At 43.2% G+C, this 16,281-nt stretch overlaps 1 protein-coding gene across 1 annotated transcript in view; it reads right to left on the reverse strand.

Moving 5' to 3' along the window:
- Positions 1-13,335: 13,335 nt before the first annotated feature.
- FAT1 (FAT atypical cadherin 1) overlaps positions 13,336-16,281 on the reverse strand; it is a 112,940-nt gene continuing 109,994 nt past the window's right edge. Inside the window, exon 27 of the mRNA XM_080928453.1 lies at positions 13,336-14,730. Within this exon, the coding sequence (XP_080784579.1) occupies positions 14,102-14,730 (629 nt within the window). The 3' untranslated portion in view covers positions 13,336-14,101. The remainder of the gene's footprint in view (positions 14,731-16,281) is intronic.

Genomic DNA, 16,281 nt, shown 5'->3' on the forward strand with positions numbered 1-16,281 from the left:
GACTCAGAGGTCCCGCAGCGCGTGCACATTGCGTCCCCATGTGGCGGGACTCGGTGAGAGGTGGAGTCGTCAAGTAGGGGGGAAACTTGCACCCTAGAAGGCCTGGATTCACAGACTTGAATCCTGACCAGGACTGATGCCCTGGACTCCTTATCCGCAAAATGGGGATAAAATAGAATCTAACTCATCAGTTTCCATAGGTGCTTGCGTGTAAAAATAATAATGATATTAAAAGCGTACCTTTTCCGTCTGGCATAGCACGATTTAATGTCTGTGCTGTACGTTTCTGGCAATTAAGTGAAACAAAACGTAAATATTTGCAGCTGACAGGTGCATATGTTCTTCCAAAACCGTCAGTTGAAGCAGGAACTCAAGATAATAAAAGCAGACATAAGAACCACAATGTAAGATGTCTGGGAAGTAGATTAGCCAGCTCCGTACAGAATGGAACAAAACCCCCAAACTTTCTTCAATACGGAAGGAGACTTACACAAACTAAAACACATATGGTGTCCTCATATTGAACACTTAAAGTGCTCATGCTCTCTGTATATTTTATACCAGCCCAAAACCTAAACACTTCCAAAGTCCCTTTGAAAGACTGAAGAAAATGAAGAAAAGGGTATTTTAAGAAGATGAATACCAGAAAAGTGTGATGTTGCAATATTAAAATATATATTAAAATTAATCAATGAGACATAGCAGCTTGTGATGTAGCTCTGGAAGCTGAGGCAGGAGAATCACTGTCAGCTTAGAGAGAGCTTAAGTTGTTGGCAAACCAGTGTTGCTATATACAATCCTCCCTCAACAGACCATATTAAGTAAAATGGTTGCATTCATCAATGATTTCAAGAAGAAATGAAATGCAGAGCTGAGAGGCCTGAACACGTGGCTAACTCATTAGAGTGCCCATCTGGCATTCACAAAATCTCCGCCTCCATTCTTGTGTTCTATAAACCGGATATGGCGGCTCAGTCATGTAACCCCAGCACCCGGGAGTAAAGGCAAAGGATCAGAAGTTCAAGGCCATCCTCAGGTATTCAGAACAAACCTGGGACAGGTGAGATTCCGTCTCAACAAAAGCATAAAACACAGACGTGAGAAGGCTAACAGTTTAAATTAGCAATGAAGGAATAGATACCATGGAGGCAAAGATACATATAAGAAAATGTGGGTAGACGATTCATAACCTTGGGGTGAGGAAGGGCTGTCTAAGGAAAGGGGGACCAAAAACTGTCAGGAGCATAGATAGGATAACAGTTGTCACCAACTGACCTAGGGTGTATTGCACAGCCCTAGGAGAGCTATTTCACATGGGCTGTCTTACACAATGTTAATCTGACAGGGTTTGACACTTTGAGGGCCTTACATTGGCTGAAACCCTGTGTACTGGCTGGTTTTGTGTCAACTTGACACAAGCTGGAGTTATCACAGAGAAAGCAGCCTCAGTGGAGAAAATGCCTCCATGAGATCCAGCTGTAAGGTATTTTCTTAACTAGTGATCAAGTGGGGAGGGCCCAGCCCATTGTGGGTGGTGCCATCCTTGGGCTGGCAGACCTGGGTTCTATAAGAAAGCAAGCTGAGCAAGCCAGGGGAAGCAAGCCAGTAAGTACCATCCCTCCATGGCCTCTGCATCAGCTCCTGCTTCCTGACCTGCTTGAGTTCCAGTCCTGACTTCCTTTGGTGATGAACAGCAATGTGGAAGTGTAAGCTGAATAAACCCTTTTCTCCCCAACTTGCTTCTTGGTCATGATGTTTGTGCAGGAATAAAAACCCTGAATAAGACATCCTGTAACACTGGCCAGTGACGTAGCGTGCAGAGGTAAGCAATCGGTTATGAGAGAAGGCAGGTTTTGAACTTGAGCCCCTCTGATTCCACAGCTACAATCCTCATTTCTATGTGATGGCGTTTCTCAGTAGACTGGAATTGCCCACAGAAAAATTTGACAGCTATAATAAAAAAATACCATAAACTACATAAAACAGAGGATAATATATGGTAGGCATAGCAATGCAATATATGACATGATATATATAATATATGACATGATGCATGTGATACATGACATTATACACACACACACACACACACACACACACACACACACACACACGCACACACTGTAACGATGAAGCATTAACAAGCTTGATGATTTCTAGTGAGTGTGGGTAAGAACAAAGGCAAGGTGACAGGTGACCGGGGTTCATAATTAGACAGTAATTAAAAACAGGAAGTTGAGAATTAGGGGTGTCACTGCTAGTGTCGTATATGTTTAGCATACATACCTAAAGTCCCGGATTGAATCCCTGGAACCACTACTCAAATTCAGAAAGGCTCAACGTCTGGGTAAATACACAAATACACGTTTTCTCTCTGAAGTTCCTGTGAATTGTATATTTTTTAAAAACTACTTTAAAATTACTTAAATATTTTTTAAAAACTGGACTACAGGGGCGACCCAATGGCTCAACTTGCTAAATATGAGACCTGAGTCCCCCCCCCCCCATTTCACTAAAAATAGGTTTTTTTCCTATATAATTTATCCTGATTATGGTTTTTGTTCCCTTTACTCGGCCCAGTTTCTCCCACTTCCCCTCCCATCCGAGCCCCTTCTGTAAGTCCTGAGTTCTTATCTCCAGAACCCACAGAGGCCCTGCTTCTGTGTCCAGATAAGGAGCAGAGAGAGGAACAGTCAGAAGTCATAGTCAACTGGCCTGGTGTTTCCTACACGAACCAACAAAGACACTGCCTCAAACAAGACAGAAAGCAAGGACTCACACCCCAACCCCAAGGTTGCTCCCTGACTGTGCCTTGGTATGCGCCCCCCCAACTCTCTCTCTCTCTCTCTCTCTCTCTCTCTCTCTCTCTCTCTCTCTCTCTTACACACATACACAGAGAAAGAGAGAGACAGAGACAGAGACAGAGACAGAGAGACAGACGGTGGGGGGGAGATGAACAAATAGAAAGCCTGAAAAGTGGGGCTCACAGGAGAGCTGATTTTTCATAGTTTAAGAGCTGCAGTGGACAAGAACAGGTTAAAGATGGATTTGTGATCTTTGTGGTGACCAATAGAAGACAAAGCTCCTGTGTCACTGCCCTCTCTCTCCATACAGCTCTGGAGACTGACCGGGAAAGAATGCCTGCTGGGAGATCAAAGTGGCCCTGAGAAGCTTTTATCTCAGAGGAGGGCTGGATCGCCAGTGGCAAACTGGGAAAGGAATGAGGTCCTCTGGTAGGACAGGGGATTTGTCTGGCACCGTGTGCTAACGGAGAAAGATACATTTTTGTTCTTCGGCTTTTTTTTTTTTTTTATTTCAACCACAGGTGAGACAACAAATCATTAATTTCCTTATAAATGTGTTCTCTGCTGCTCAAAAACTTTTGCTGCACACAAGTCCTGACTACATTAAAAGCCTCTTTGCGATTTTTTTTCTACCACCAAAAGAGAAGATGAACAATCACGTATTATACACCCGAACACTGCCTCCTGCGCAGAGAGAGAGAGACAGAGATAGAGGGAGAGAGACAGAGATAGAGGGAGAGAGAGAGAGAGAGAGAGAGAGAGAGAGAGAGAGAGAGAGAGAGAGAGAGAGAGAGAGAGAGAGAGAGAGAGAGATATGCTGAGTCAGGCATACCTGGCTGTTGCCAGGTTATTGTGGGGCGGAGCCTAGAAGAAATGCAAACAGTGAGTATCTGAACCAGGGCCAAGAACTCACCTCCATTGTTCTTGCCAGCAAGGACAGGAAGTGTTACTCAGTGTCCTTCTCCTTCAGTGAAGCATGAACCTGGCAGTGGTCCGTGGGGTATTGTTCTTGTGTTTTGAACTGGAAATATACTCAGAGATGTTCTCCTTCAGTTTGTCCGAGAAGAGCTCTCAACCCAGCCAGAACGCAAGACTGTTATCAGTCAGGGTACGTCAGGCCTCTGTGGGGTTTTCTTGCTGGCGTTTATATGTGTTCGCGCTGCAAATCAAAACCCAGGGATTCACACGTGCTCCTCACACTCGCCCACCTAGGGGTGCCCCCACGAGCGCTTTACTTTAGAAATTTACAAAGACGGTAGAACGGGTCTTTAATTCTGATCTACTCTCACCAAGAGACCAAAACAGAACAAACCAAACCAAAACAACAACAACAAAATCAAGCCTGTAATATAATAATTCTGCTCTTTGTTGCTGTTGTTGGGCAGGGGGTGTTTTGTCATAGGATCTCTGACCTCAGACTTCCTATGTAGCCAAGGGTCACTTTGAGCTTATGACCCTCCTGCTTCTGCTCCCCGAGGGCTAGGATTGCGAGCACCTGCCACTGCCTTCTGCTCTTCTGGAGATCAATGCAGGGCTTCTTCCATGCTACATAAGCACCCACAAAACTGCTCCCCTGGCTCCACGGTTCCATTTTTAATAAAGGATTGTTCCGTCACTCCATGCACGAAACTGTAACTACACTGAGAACCTGTTTCTCAGTCAAAGGCCACAGTTCCTCATAAGTAACTTCTGCTCATGGTTATGTTGACTGGGTAAAGAGAAAGCGGTCGAAGCTAATATCTGTGAACACGGCTCATGAGGTGAACGACCCAGGGCGACGAATAGAATGAATGAATGAGGCCAGGAGCAGGGCGGGGACAAGGGGCGGGGCTTCATCGGAAGCAAGCTAAGAGAATGGAAACTGTGAATTTGACTCTGGTCATCCCCTTGTAGTCCTAAAGAACAGGGTGGATTGCTCATCCTCTACGAAGTTGGTTTAAATGAGGCCTTCCCTGTACTCTCGAGCATCTGAATATTTGATCCCCATGTGGTAATGCCGTTTGGGTAGGTTTAGAAGGTGTGGCCTTGCTAGAGAGGAAGTATGTCACTGGAGTCAGGCTTTGGGGTTTCCAAAGCCATGTGTGGTTTTTAGTGCATCCTTTCTGCTTCCTGGTTGTGGTTCGTGTGGTGAGCCCTTAGTTGCTATTTCAGCTGCCATTTTGCCTGCTGCTAGGCTTCCCGCCATTACGGGAGAGTAAGCCCGAAACAGAGTCTGCATTCTAGCCATTGAAAAGCCATTGAGATGTAGTTTTGCTATGTAATAACAAATAATTATAATTTGGGGGGGGGGGTTAAAACAATAGATACTGCCTATACTGTGGTTATGATCGTGTAGCTAAAGTTCAGACAAGAGCATGGAGTCTGTTACTGCTCTTTGAGTAGAGAGTCCGCCTCGCCTTGGTATTCAATTTCAGGAATTTCAGAAACCTTGGTTTTCAATGACCTGCATATTTTACAGTTTCCTGACGTTCCCCATTAAACGTTAAAGTTTAGTTCTTTTGAGACTTTACGCTTACTAAGCACGATTTCTTTTTATGGGTACCGTTGTTTTGAAGTAGCTTGTAAGCTCGTATCATTTACATGTATGATTTGCTTTGGTTGGTGGCAGCCCCTCTCCACTCCTCCCCCATCTCGGTGTTTTCCTGAACCTGCTGCTCATGCTCACACTGGGATTCCCTAATCCTCTAGAATCCACGCATTCTGTTGTCTTCCCCTACACCCTCCCTTAAAGTGCCTTGTCTTTCCCATCTTGTCGACCCCTTTTCTAGTTCCTCAGTCTCTACTACTCACGACAATTAGCATCTAGGAGCCTCCTGTGAGAGAAGACGTAGCCATGAGGCATCTGTCTTAAATCTGTCACCCTGCTTAAAATAATGTTTTCTAATTCCATTCTTTTTATTGTAATTTTCTTTTCTTTTCCAAAGATTTTTATTCTCATTTTTATTGCATGTATATGAATGTTTTGCCCCTACGTATGAAACGTACCATAAATTCGCCTGTCAGTGCAGAGACCAGAAGTAAAAACATCAGGTGCCCTGGAACTGGAGTTCTAGACTTGTGAGCCATGTGGGGGCTGGGATGCAAACCCATTTTTGGTGGAAGCAAACCAAGTCCACTTGCCATTCCTCTGTGAGAACTGGGGGTGCTTTTATCTGCTAAGCTCAGTCTCCAGTTCCCACACTTCGTATTGAGTTGCTATGTGAATAAACCCTGCCGTATGTTTGTGCTACGTTCCCATTATCCATTCTTCACTGATGGCCTTGTGAGTTGAGTCTGTTTCCTTTCTACTGTGGAAAGAGCAGCAGTGTGCACAGACGTACAGGGATCTCTGTGGCAGGATACTCAGGGCTTCAGAGGCTGCCTGTGGTGGTGGCTCACACCTTTAATCCCCGAACTCACAGCGGTAGACCGTTCTCTGAGTGCCCTGACAGTCAACACTGCACAGAGGGACATTGTCTGAAAACAAAACAGTGACAACAACCACCCCAGGTTTGCTGAGTGTTCAGGAGGTATAGCTGAGGCATATGGTACTTCGAGTCTTAGGATGCTGAGGAAGTTTCACACTAATAACCATAATGGCTGCACCAGGGACCTTTTCTTCCCCGTATCCATCACCAGTATTGACGTTGGTCATTCTGACTGCGGTGAGATGAGGCCATGTTACCTTGCATCTTTCTGGTGTCTTGAAAAATAGTTTTTATGTATTAACAGCCTTCTATTGGAGAAGGGTATTTCTTTTTTTTTTTTTTTTTTTTTTTTTTGCTTTTTGTTTTGTTTGTTTTTGTTTTTTGATCACCTGATTTAGCAAGAGGAACTTGTGTTTCTCACAAGGGTTGTAAATGAAATTGTATATTACCCATGGTCCCTTCAGTTAATGACACCAAGAGAACCAAATTCCTGCTGGATCTTATACACTGCACAAAAATAATTCAAAAGAGGTGAAAAGCTCAAGTGTACAACCTGAAATCAGGAAGCTTCTACAGGAGGATGCGAGAGAGACTTTCACTGACACTAACTTTGCTAAGTTTTATCAAAAGATGAGCCTGACAGCTCTAAGAAAAGTAAAGTTTACTGACTCTTACATAACTGTCTGAGTTAAAACCGGAAAAGTATCAGGGATGAGAGACAGGGAGCCTCCTACCATCTGACTCAGAGGTTCACAGTTTGCATCTCACACACCAAGTCCAAGCTTGTGAACAGATATGTCAGTCAACAACTATCTCAGGCTTTGCTCCTCCAAGAGGTTTTTTTTTTTTTTTAAGTTTCAATCCATAAATCAGAGATATTTAATTCAATATCAGAGAACTAAAAGTTGGTTCCTGGGTTCTAACCACAATGTGAAAATTGATGTCATGCAACAAATAGTCTAAATTGTTTTGCTCTGTTTAGTTTGAGCCAGGGTCTCCAGTGGGGAGGGGAGTAAAACACCGTGGAAAGGGTAGAGAAAGATGCATCATCCTCAGAGAGTACGTGGGAGCAAGCTGGAAAGGAAGACGGTGTTTGACCTTGGTATCTGAAGGCAACTCAAGGAAAGCTAAGCACAGGTTGTCAAAACATACAAATTTCAAAACATGCCTTAAAGGAATCTGGAGACTGTCTGCATCATGTGTAGCACAAACACATCATGCATAGAACAAAGAATATGTGAGCATGCACACACACCGAGGCATCAACACTCAAAATATCCCTTTCTGAAATCTGTGTGTAATAAAACATCATTTGCCCTGACAGAGGACATCAGTGTTTGAACATCTTTTGAGATGAAAGTTCACTGGATTCAGAGTCAGTGTTTGATCAGCTACGTTGCAAATGGATATCCATTGGTACAGGTTCTCTCTAGAGCTGGGAAAGTAGGACTTCCACAAATCAACTATTCATTAGAGTCTTTCTAAGACCAAGTTTATAACTTAGTGTTTTTCAGCGTCTTCCTCATGTAAGGTGTAGATTCAGTGGGGGTAGGGAATTAGCAAGATGCAACAGTGACATTGGTGTTGGTGGTTTTAAAATTCTTCCAAATTGAGTCTGTGAGATAGCTCAGCAGAAAATGGCTCTTGTTGGCCAAGCCTGGTGACCTGAGTTTGACATCTGGGATCTATGTGAAGGTGGAATGAGATTCCACAAAGTTGTCCACGTATTATGACATGAATGCTTACACAAATACATTATGTATAGCCAACAATGTGTATGTGCACACGCACACACACAGAGGCATACACACTCATGATTGATTTTCAAAGGAGCATTAAAATGATTATTTATAAGTACAATAAAGTACAGTATTCCAAATTATCAAATTTATAAAAATTGCCTTCATAGAAAGTAGACTGATAATTTTGGGAAAGGTTAAAATTGATAAGAATTTGATGCCCAAAGGCCCCACTCCTTACAAAGTTAAACCTTACAGAAGACCAATGCTCAGTTTTCATCAACCATACAGTGGCTAACAGCCATGTGTGATTCCAGTTCCGGGAGACCCTTGCCCTCTTCTGAGCTTTGAGACTGCAGGCACCACACTTGGTAGACAGACAGACATGCAGGCAAATACTCATTTAAAAAAAATAAGAATCAATAAATCTCTTTTAAAAATCAAGTTAAGCTTCAGCTAATCATCAATTCGCAAATACAGATTCCCTGCATTTCTAGCTTGAAATTTCCTGTGTGGTGCTTTTAGCAGAAAAGTCAGCCTGTTGCTTATGTGGGACGTTTAAATTGTCCTGTGCCTTAATTTACTTAACACTGCCATTCTTCGGCTTTTTAGTTTCTTAAAGCATTTCCCAAACAACTAGAGATCTTTTTGTTATACAAAAGCAAACCCTGGCAGTTGACACTTGTGCTAGTTTTATGTCAGCTAGACACACTGACTAGAGCTATCTGAAAGGAAGAAACATCAATTGAGGGAAATGCCACCATATGATCCAGCTGTAAGACACTTTCTCAATTAGTGACTGATAGGGGAGGACCTAGCCCATTGTGAGTGATGCCATCTCTGGGTTGGTGGTCCCGGGTTCTTCTATGAGCTGAGCAGGCTGAGCAAGCCATGATGACCAAGCCAGTAAGCCTCTCTCTCTCTCTCTCTCTGTCTCTCTCTCTGTCTCTCTCTCTGTCTCTCTCTCTCTCTCTCTCTCTCGTGCGCACGCACACACACACACACACACACACACGCACGCACACACACACACACACACACACACACACACACTGTCTCTACTTCCATTTCTAGGTTCCTGACCCTGTTTATGTCCTATCCTGTCTTCCTTCAGTGATGAACAGCAATATGAAAGTATAAGCTGAACAAACCCTTTCCTCCCCAACTTGCTTTTTGCTCATGGTGTTTTGTTGCAGCAATGGAAATCCTAATTAAGACATCATTGTATGATCTTGGAAGCCATCATACTATTAAGTCAGAAGAGTCAGACATAGAAAAATACCTGGTTTTACTTAGCTGCAGAAAAAACTAAACCAAACAACCAAACAATAATTTAAAATATATATATATACACACACACACACACACATAGAAATGGAGAGAACAAAATGGCTACCAATGGTGTGAAGGACATGAGGAAGAGATGAGGTGGAGGTCAAAGGGCAGACAGTCTTATGCATACAGTTTGAGAAGTGCTAATGTAGTCTAATGTAATCTAATGTAGTCTAATGGCTACAGCTATGAGCTACTTTCCTGTTGTTGTGGTAAAACATTTAAGTCAACATATGGAAGGAAAAGTTTATTTGAGGCTTGTGGCTACAGAGATGCATAATGGCAGAGAGGATTAACAGCAAGAAGCCACAGCAGGAAGCTCATGTGCTCCATCAGGAACATGAAGGAGAGGGGTGTGACCTGAAAGGGAGGCTGGGCTACAAAGTTCCCAAGCTCACCACCAGCCATAGACTTTTTCTAACAACATTCCACCCCCTAGATTTCTGAAAACAGTACCACTCACTGGAGACTGTGTGATCAAATACAGGAGCTGGTAGGGGACATTTCTCACTGTTTGCCAAAATAGGACATTTGCCAACAGAATGCATGTTAGGTTTTATTTATTTATTGCCCATGTAAGTCTAAAACTAGCCTGGAACTCATGATTCTACAGCCTTTACCTCCCAAATGCCAGAACGTCAGTACTGCGCTACCATGCCTAGGTCTTAGTACCTTTCCCATGTACACTCGAGCGTGCGCGCACACACACACACACACACACACAAACACACACACACACACACACACACACACACTGTCCCTCTCCCTTACACACATACATTATAGGAATTTCTGAGAAATATGAATTTGCTTGAATACTAAGTGAACATTTTACTGTGTGTATTCAAACACAGGTATCAAAACTACGTGTAACCACATGGAGAGATCCAAGGTTCCAGTAGCAGAAGATGGCTTTATTAGACATCAAGAGGCGAGGTCCTCGGCCCCGTGAAGGCTCAGTACCCCAGTGTAGGGGAATGCCAGGTGAGGGAGATGGGAGAGAGTGGGTGCGTCGGTGGGGGAACATTTTCATAGAGACAGGGGAGGGGAAATGGGATAGGATTCCAGAGAGGAAACCAGGAAAGGGGATAACATCTGAAATGTAAGTAAAGAAAATGTCCAATAAAACAAAAACAAAAACAAAACAAAACTACATGTACCAAAACATGATGGATTACATAAACATATATAATCAAAAGAAAAAGAAAAGAATACCAAGAATCCAATTTGAAACAGAAAATATAAACACCAGTCACAGCAACTAGAACATGTAAATATATATTACCAGCAGCTCTAACTTGCAGGTAGGCTAACAGTGTGAAAGTAGAAGGTGTGGTCAAGTGTCTGATTGGAGGTCAACACATGCTCGGGAGAGCTTCGTCCTTGCATCAAAACTATCAGTTAGGACCACAAACATTAAAATGAATTGAAGGGATAGTCATTAGGCGCTTTAGCGATTCCATCCTATCCTGAGAGGTAATTGGATAATGGCTATGATGTAGAAAAACAGCTCCTATTCATCATCTCATCGGCCCACACAGACAGTATTAGCACTTTGCAAGATGTACTGGGTCCGATTACAATTTCATTGAAATAAATATATCGTGTTCTCTCCCACCAGGGTCTAGCATCATCTGGAGAGGCTCTTACATGTGCACTGAGCACAACAGGGCATTAAGTGCCTGCGTGCTCATAGGCGTTAGGGCTTTTTCTTGGAAAAGAAATACAGTTCTCCATTTCTTTTTTTTTTTATTCAATTCAAGTAGTTCACTCTGTTCACAGCGGAGATTGTAAACTGCAAGCAAGGAAATTAAATTCTGCCGAACAACTCTCCCCTTGGCTGGTGCACTAATTGAAATTGAACCTAATGTCTTTGCTGAAGAGCAATCAGAAAGCACACGGAATGAATGAGCAATAGAGAAAACCATCCGCAGTGACCTTCAGAGTTCCCAACTAGTCTTGGTAGCCTGAATTTGGGAGATCAGAGTCTCCCCATTGCCAGCCAGGGAAGGTAGTTCACAGAGTACCATTCGCTAAAACCAAGTGGAATGGAAGTTCAGGATAACGTGCTAAGAGGTCTGTCTCGTGGTTGACAAACCCCAAACTTACCTTTGACACAAGCTCCTGAAAATGAAATCAATATTAAAGCTAATGTCACAAAAATGATTCCTTTTCGGCCTGGATTTTATTTCATTGAAATAAATTTTCTTGAAAATATTTTTTTTCAGTAAGAGAATGGAAGGTAGGATTGTCCCATTGCAGAGAGATTGCCCTGCCGGCCCCTCGGGGCTGCTGTCTCTAAGAGAAGGAGAAAAGGCTGTCACTCGGACCATCACAGCAGAGCCGCTCAGTGCTCAAGAGTTGGCAGCAGGGTACTTGGTGAAGCTATCTTTATACTATTGGAAGTCACCTTATAGGCAATGTTCTCGAAACAAAGGACCTACACTTCTAGAAATCTGTTTTGGAGCAGCAAGGGTTAAATATTTAAAGCAGTTATTGCTGAAAGTGCCATTGAGAAATGAAAAATGTTTCAAAGTAGCAGCTGGGTGGATGGCTAATTTCTGACAGAGAACCACTTTGCAGCTGCCTAGAACAGTGTTTGGAAAATGATCTTACCCTGTGAAGTGAACAAGCGTGATTCAGGCTTTGTACAGCGTCAGTTTAGATGTCCCACACTCATGTGACACACCCACAAAGTTAACTAAATAGGCATGTGAGTCAGCTGCTCCTGGATGAAGGCAGGTTCCAAGGGTATCCAAACCATTTATTTTTCTAAACCAATAATGATGATGATGATGATGATGATAATGATGATGATGATAATGATAATGATAGAATAGCAGTTTTAATATAAGCTAGTTTTAATCCTGAAATCTTTATAAAATGTCCAAGAGGTTGTCATTTCTACTAGTCCATTCCAATTCTGCCTGCTGATGCTATGAACAGAAATAAACTTGGAACCAACAGGAATGTCAATCTGAAAGACCAAAGGAGGATTGTGCCTGGAATCCCTGGTCCACTAAGGCAAGCAGCTCAGCATTCCGCAGAGGTACAGATGCTATGGGCCTGGAGCAGCGGAGGGAAGATGGGACTCCACCTTCCATGGTACTTTATCTTCTCCAGCTTTATTCTGTGTCTACCTGGAATACTCATGTCCCAGGCATTTGTGCATGTCCACCTCAGCCATTTTACAATTTCGTTCAAATTAACAGCTAGTTTTCTCAGAGTGCCAGGTCTTTCTTCCCCCATAAACAAGTCACGTTCCAAATCAAAATGTTTCCTTACTTTGCACTGTTCCATATGCTATTTTCTATCTCACCGATCCATCCCCACTTCCCTCACCCAAGTGTAAGCCTCAAACTAGGTCCAGTGTGGCACGGAATCTTCTGCTGCCTTCGGATCAAGATGAGGACTCTGCTCCTTCTCCAGCACCACATCTGCCTGCACACCCCCATGCTTCTCGCCAAGATGGTAATGGACTAAACCTCTGAAACTGTAAGCCAGTCCCAAGTAAATGTTTCCGTTTAAAAGAGTTGCTACGGTCATGGTGTCTCTTTACAGCAATGAAACCCTAACTAAGTGGATTCATCCAGACTGAGCCTTAAGTAAAGGTAACAAGATGAGGTCCTTCAACAGTGTGCAGTGCTCATAGGCACAAGATAGTACTTTGAAAATTCAAAACGAGAATGCTGAGAGTAGTTCAAAGGGTTGTATGTCACAGATAGTTTTATGTATGTCAGCTCTGTATTTTAAATTGCATGACTGTAAACATACGCACACACTTACCCATGTGTTTTACAACTGGGCATGTTTGTAGGCAACTATAATCCCAACACTAGGGAAGCTGGGTTAGTACTCAGATGCTCATTAAAACATTTATTGGCCATATACTGCCACCTAGTGGTACATATGGCCTGGCCTGGCTTTGTCAACTGACAGGCTATGTAGATCCCCCTAATTTCAATTTACTTGGTGAATCATGAACAGCAATTTAAGTGTAGAAGAAAACCAGGCAGTAAAGCTAAAGTATTTTATTAATAATTTATTGTCAGTAAGAAAGGTTGGCTAATGATAGTTTTCAGTAAAAACCTTTACAAGACCATTGCATCACAAATATACAGACGCTATAAAAACCGTGTCGTGGTGGTTTTGGTTCTAAACAGGTATGCAGAAGGTCCCCTTTACACTTTCCAATAATGAAAAATGTTTATAATCCTAATACAGCAACCCATTTAAGACATGTCCAGTAACAGGTCATCCTCACCCCAAATGTACAGCTACACTGGACCGAAATGTGTCAATGAAATGTCATACTTCAGTGGGAAAGAACAGTGTGAAACCATGGTTATGTCAGAAAATCAGGGTGCTAAGCGATGGTGCTAACACCACACACATCCAGCAGAAAACAAACACACGATGCGTCCTTTAAACCTAGTCAAACTATGGGGGAAAAATAAAATCAAATCTGTACATACAATTTACACAAAGAAAACAAAATTAAAATAATCGAATCTATATAAATACATGAATCATGCTAACAAGACGACAGGACCGATTTCTGTTTCATCATTTTTAACACAGACAAAATCTAAATACGAAAAGATGCTCAGGGTGGACAGGGGATGAAAACCCGGTCAATTACAGTTGCTTAGGACACCGGAAATGGCTAACATGTCAAGAGGCATGTGACTCCGTGCAGCCACGCCTACCGCAGCTCACCGAGTAGCCGGCAAGACCGCCACAAAAGAACAACTCGGATATCACTGATGGCAACTCTAGGTTCATGAAAGTCCAGGCACTTTGGGGAGGAGCTTGAGCGTCACACTTCCGTATGCTGCTGGGAATCGAGAGGAGGAATCGTTACCTCTTCAAAGTGGCCGTCGTCCCCGCTCTCGTAGTCACTCATCATGACCTCAGACTCCACTTCACAGCACGCTGACACGTCGGAGCAGGAAGCCGTAGAGGCGTACACAGACATGGGCATGCTTTCTACGGTGGGCGCTTCGAAGTTTCTTTGACACCCTGGAGGGTAGGGGGTGTAGGGTTCTCTACACGTACTGTTCTCGCCAGCGCCTTGTTTCTGAGGTTCAGACATATCGGTGGGGTAGAAATTGGGCAGGTACTGATTCAGGTTGAACCTCTGCCTACTCCTGGAGGAAGACCCCAAGCTGCCTGCTGCAGGCATGTCTCTGGGTGGGTGTATGGACTCGAACTGATCGCTGAATTCTGGAGGCAATGGTGGCAGTTCATCGGGCGCAGGGAAGTCCTCTGGTGGGGGTGGAAAGTCACTTTCAATGTCATAACCCCCAGGGTAATAGTCAGTATCAATGGCATTTGGATCAGCCGAGTAGAGAGGTGTGTGCTCGTCAATAACCTCGTAATTGGGGAACTCTTGTATGTCTGGGAGAGGGACACTTGGCATCCAGTCTGATGTGTCCCAGTGGTACCCTTGGTAGAAAAGAAAACAAGATTTCAGTTTGTTTCTCTTAGCTTCTATGCCTTGGGGAGAGAGCTCAGTGTATCAGACACAAGACACAGATGTACGTGTGCATTCACCCCAGCCCATCAGTCGGCAAACCCCGCCCCGCCCCTGACTATTTCCAGAATGTGAACTTGCGGTTTTAGTACATATCTGACATTCAAGGCAGAAGAGTTCCGACAGAAGCAGCTGTACCACTTAGAAAACATGCACTCTTTTTTTTATTATCATTATCTTATTTTTGCAAACAATCCTAACCACGCTTCAACTTCTGTAACAGCTGACCCTGCTCCGTAGGAAGGCGGTACAGGAAGTTAGTAAGGGGCTTTCAAACCGAAGGAAGGTCTCTACTGGGGGAAATTCCAAGCATCATTGGGCTTGGTGCTGCCTGTCATCCAAAAATACTAATTAAGGCAAATCTAAAAATAATAAAAATAGCCTTTAACATGTCCAATTCAGTAGTAAAGGTAGCAGCAATAGTTATATTGGTTTCATTAGCCATGAATAAAACAAGGAGTTATTTTAATACAGGTAATACTACAAACCATGTCTCTAAATGAAACAAAATATAATCAAATAAGTGTTAAAAAAAACATAACAGTTATGCTATAACAATCAATTTTTCTTATCATTTCAAAGGACTGAGGATCATTCTGGACAGTCTAAAAATGCCACCTCTTTTTTGTTTTAAAGGAAAACCAAGGCCTAACTTAAGGTAGGTGTTTTGAGAGCTGAGAGAAGGTTAGGCGATCGTTTTACAAGGCAGTGCAGAACAACGGGCTGAGTTACTTCTCTAGCATCAAGCACCCGAGGGAAGCACATCCTTATTGGTCGGGCTTTACCAATAGCGTTTAGTGATTATTAATGGACAGCTGGCATGCATAAGTCACCTCTTGGTTTGCTGAGGTCAGGAGCAGCCAAAGATTCTTTTGGTGGCAGAGTAGAAAGAAAAGAAAACACCGATAATTAAAATAGATAGACGGCTGTAATGGCAACACAGATAAAGCACACGGTACAATACAACGTGTCCGCAAAGGCCTGGGCCGGGCAGGCTGTCTTTACGGCATTCTCTCTAATGATCACAAATGAGAAATTCATGTTGTACAAACTGAACAGGATGCAGACACAAAAAAGGATGAGCAATAAGCCAGAGGCTTTGCTGCGAATACTGGAAACACAACTTAGGTACCGATAAGAAAATAAATTGTTACTTAAGGGACAATCTCAAAACATGAGCCACACAATGCGCGCGCGCGTGCGCACACACACACACACACACACACAGCGCACATGAGAACCTTCAGAATACACTGATGTTACATGCTCACAGACAACCAAAAGTTGACCATATCCCAACACCTAATTCACTTCACTGTCATTTCTATACTGTTAACCTTTCTTTAGCGAGCTTCTTAATTAGCTACCTGTATGGCATAGCTTCTCCCCATCAACTCTGTAACTAAACTCTCTCTCCCCCAGTGATCACATTACACACAGAACTCTGGCCCAAAGTCTAAGGA

Source organism: Micromys minutus, assembly GCF_963924665.1.
Source record: "Micromys minutus genome assembly, chromosome: 14".
NCBI lineage: Eukaryota > Metazoa > Chordata > Mammalia > Rodentia > Muridae > Micromys > Micromys minutus.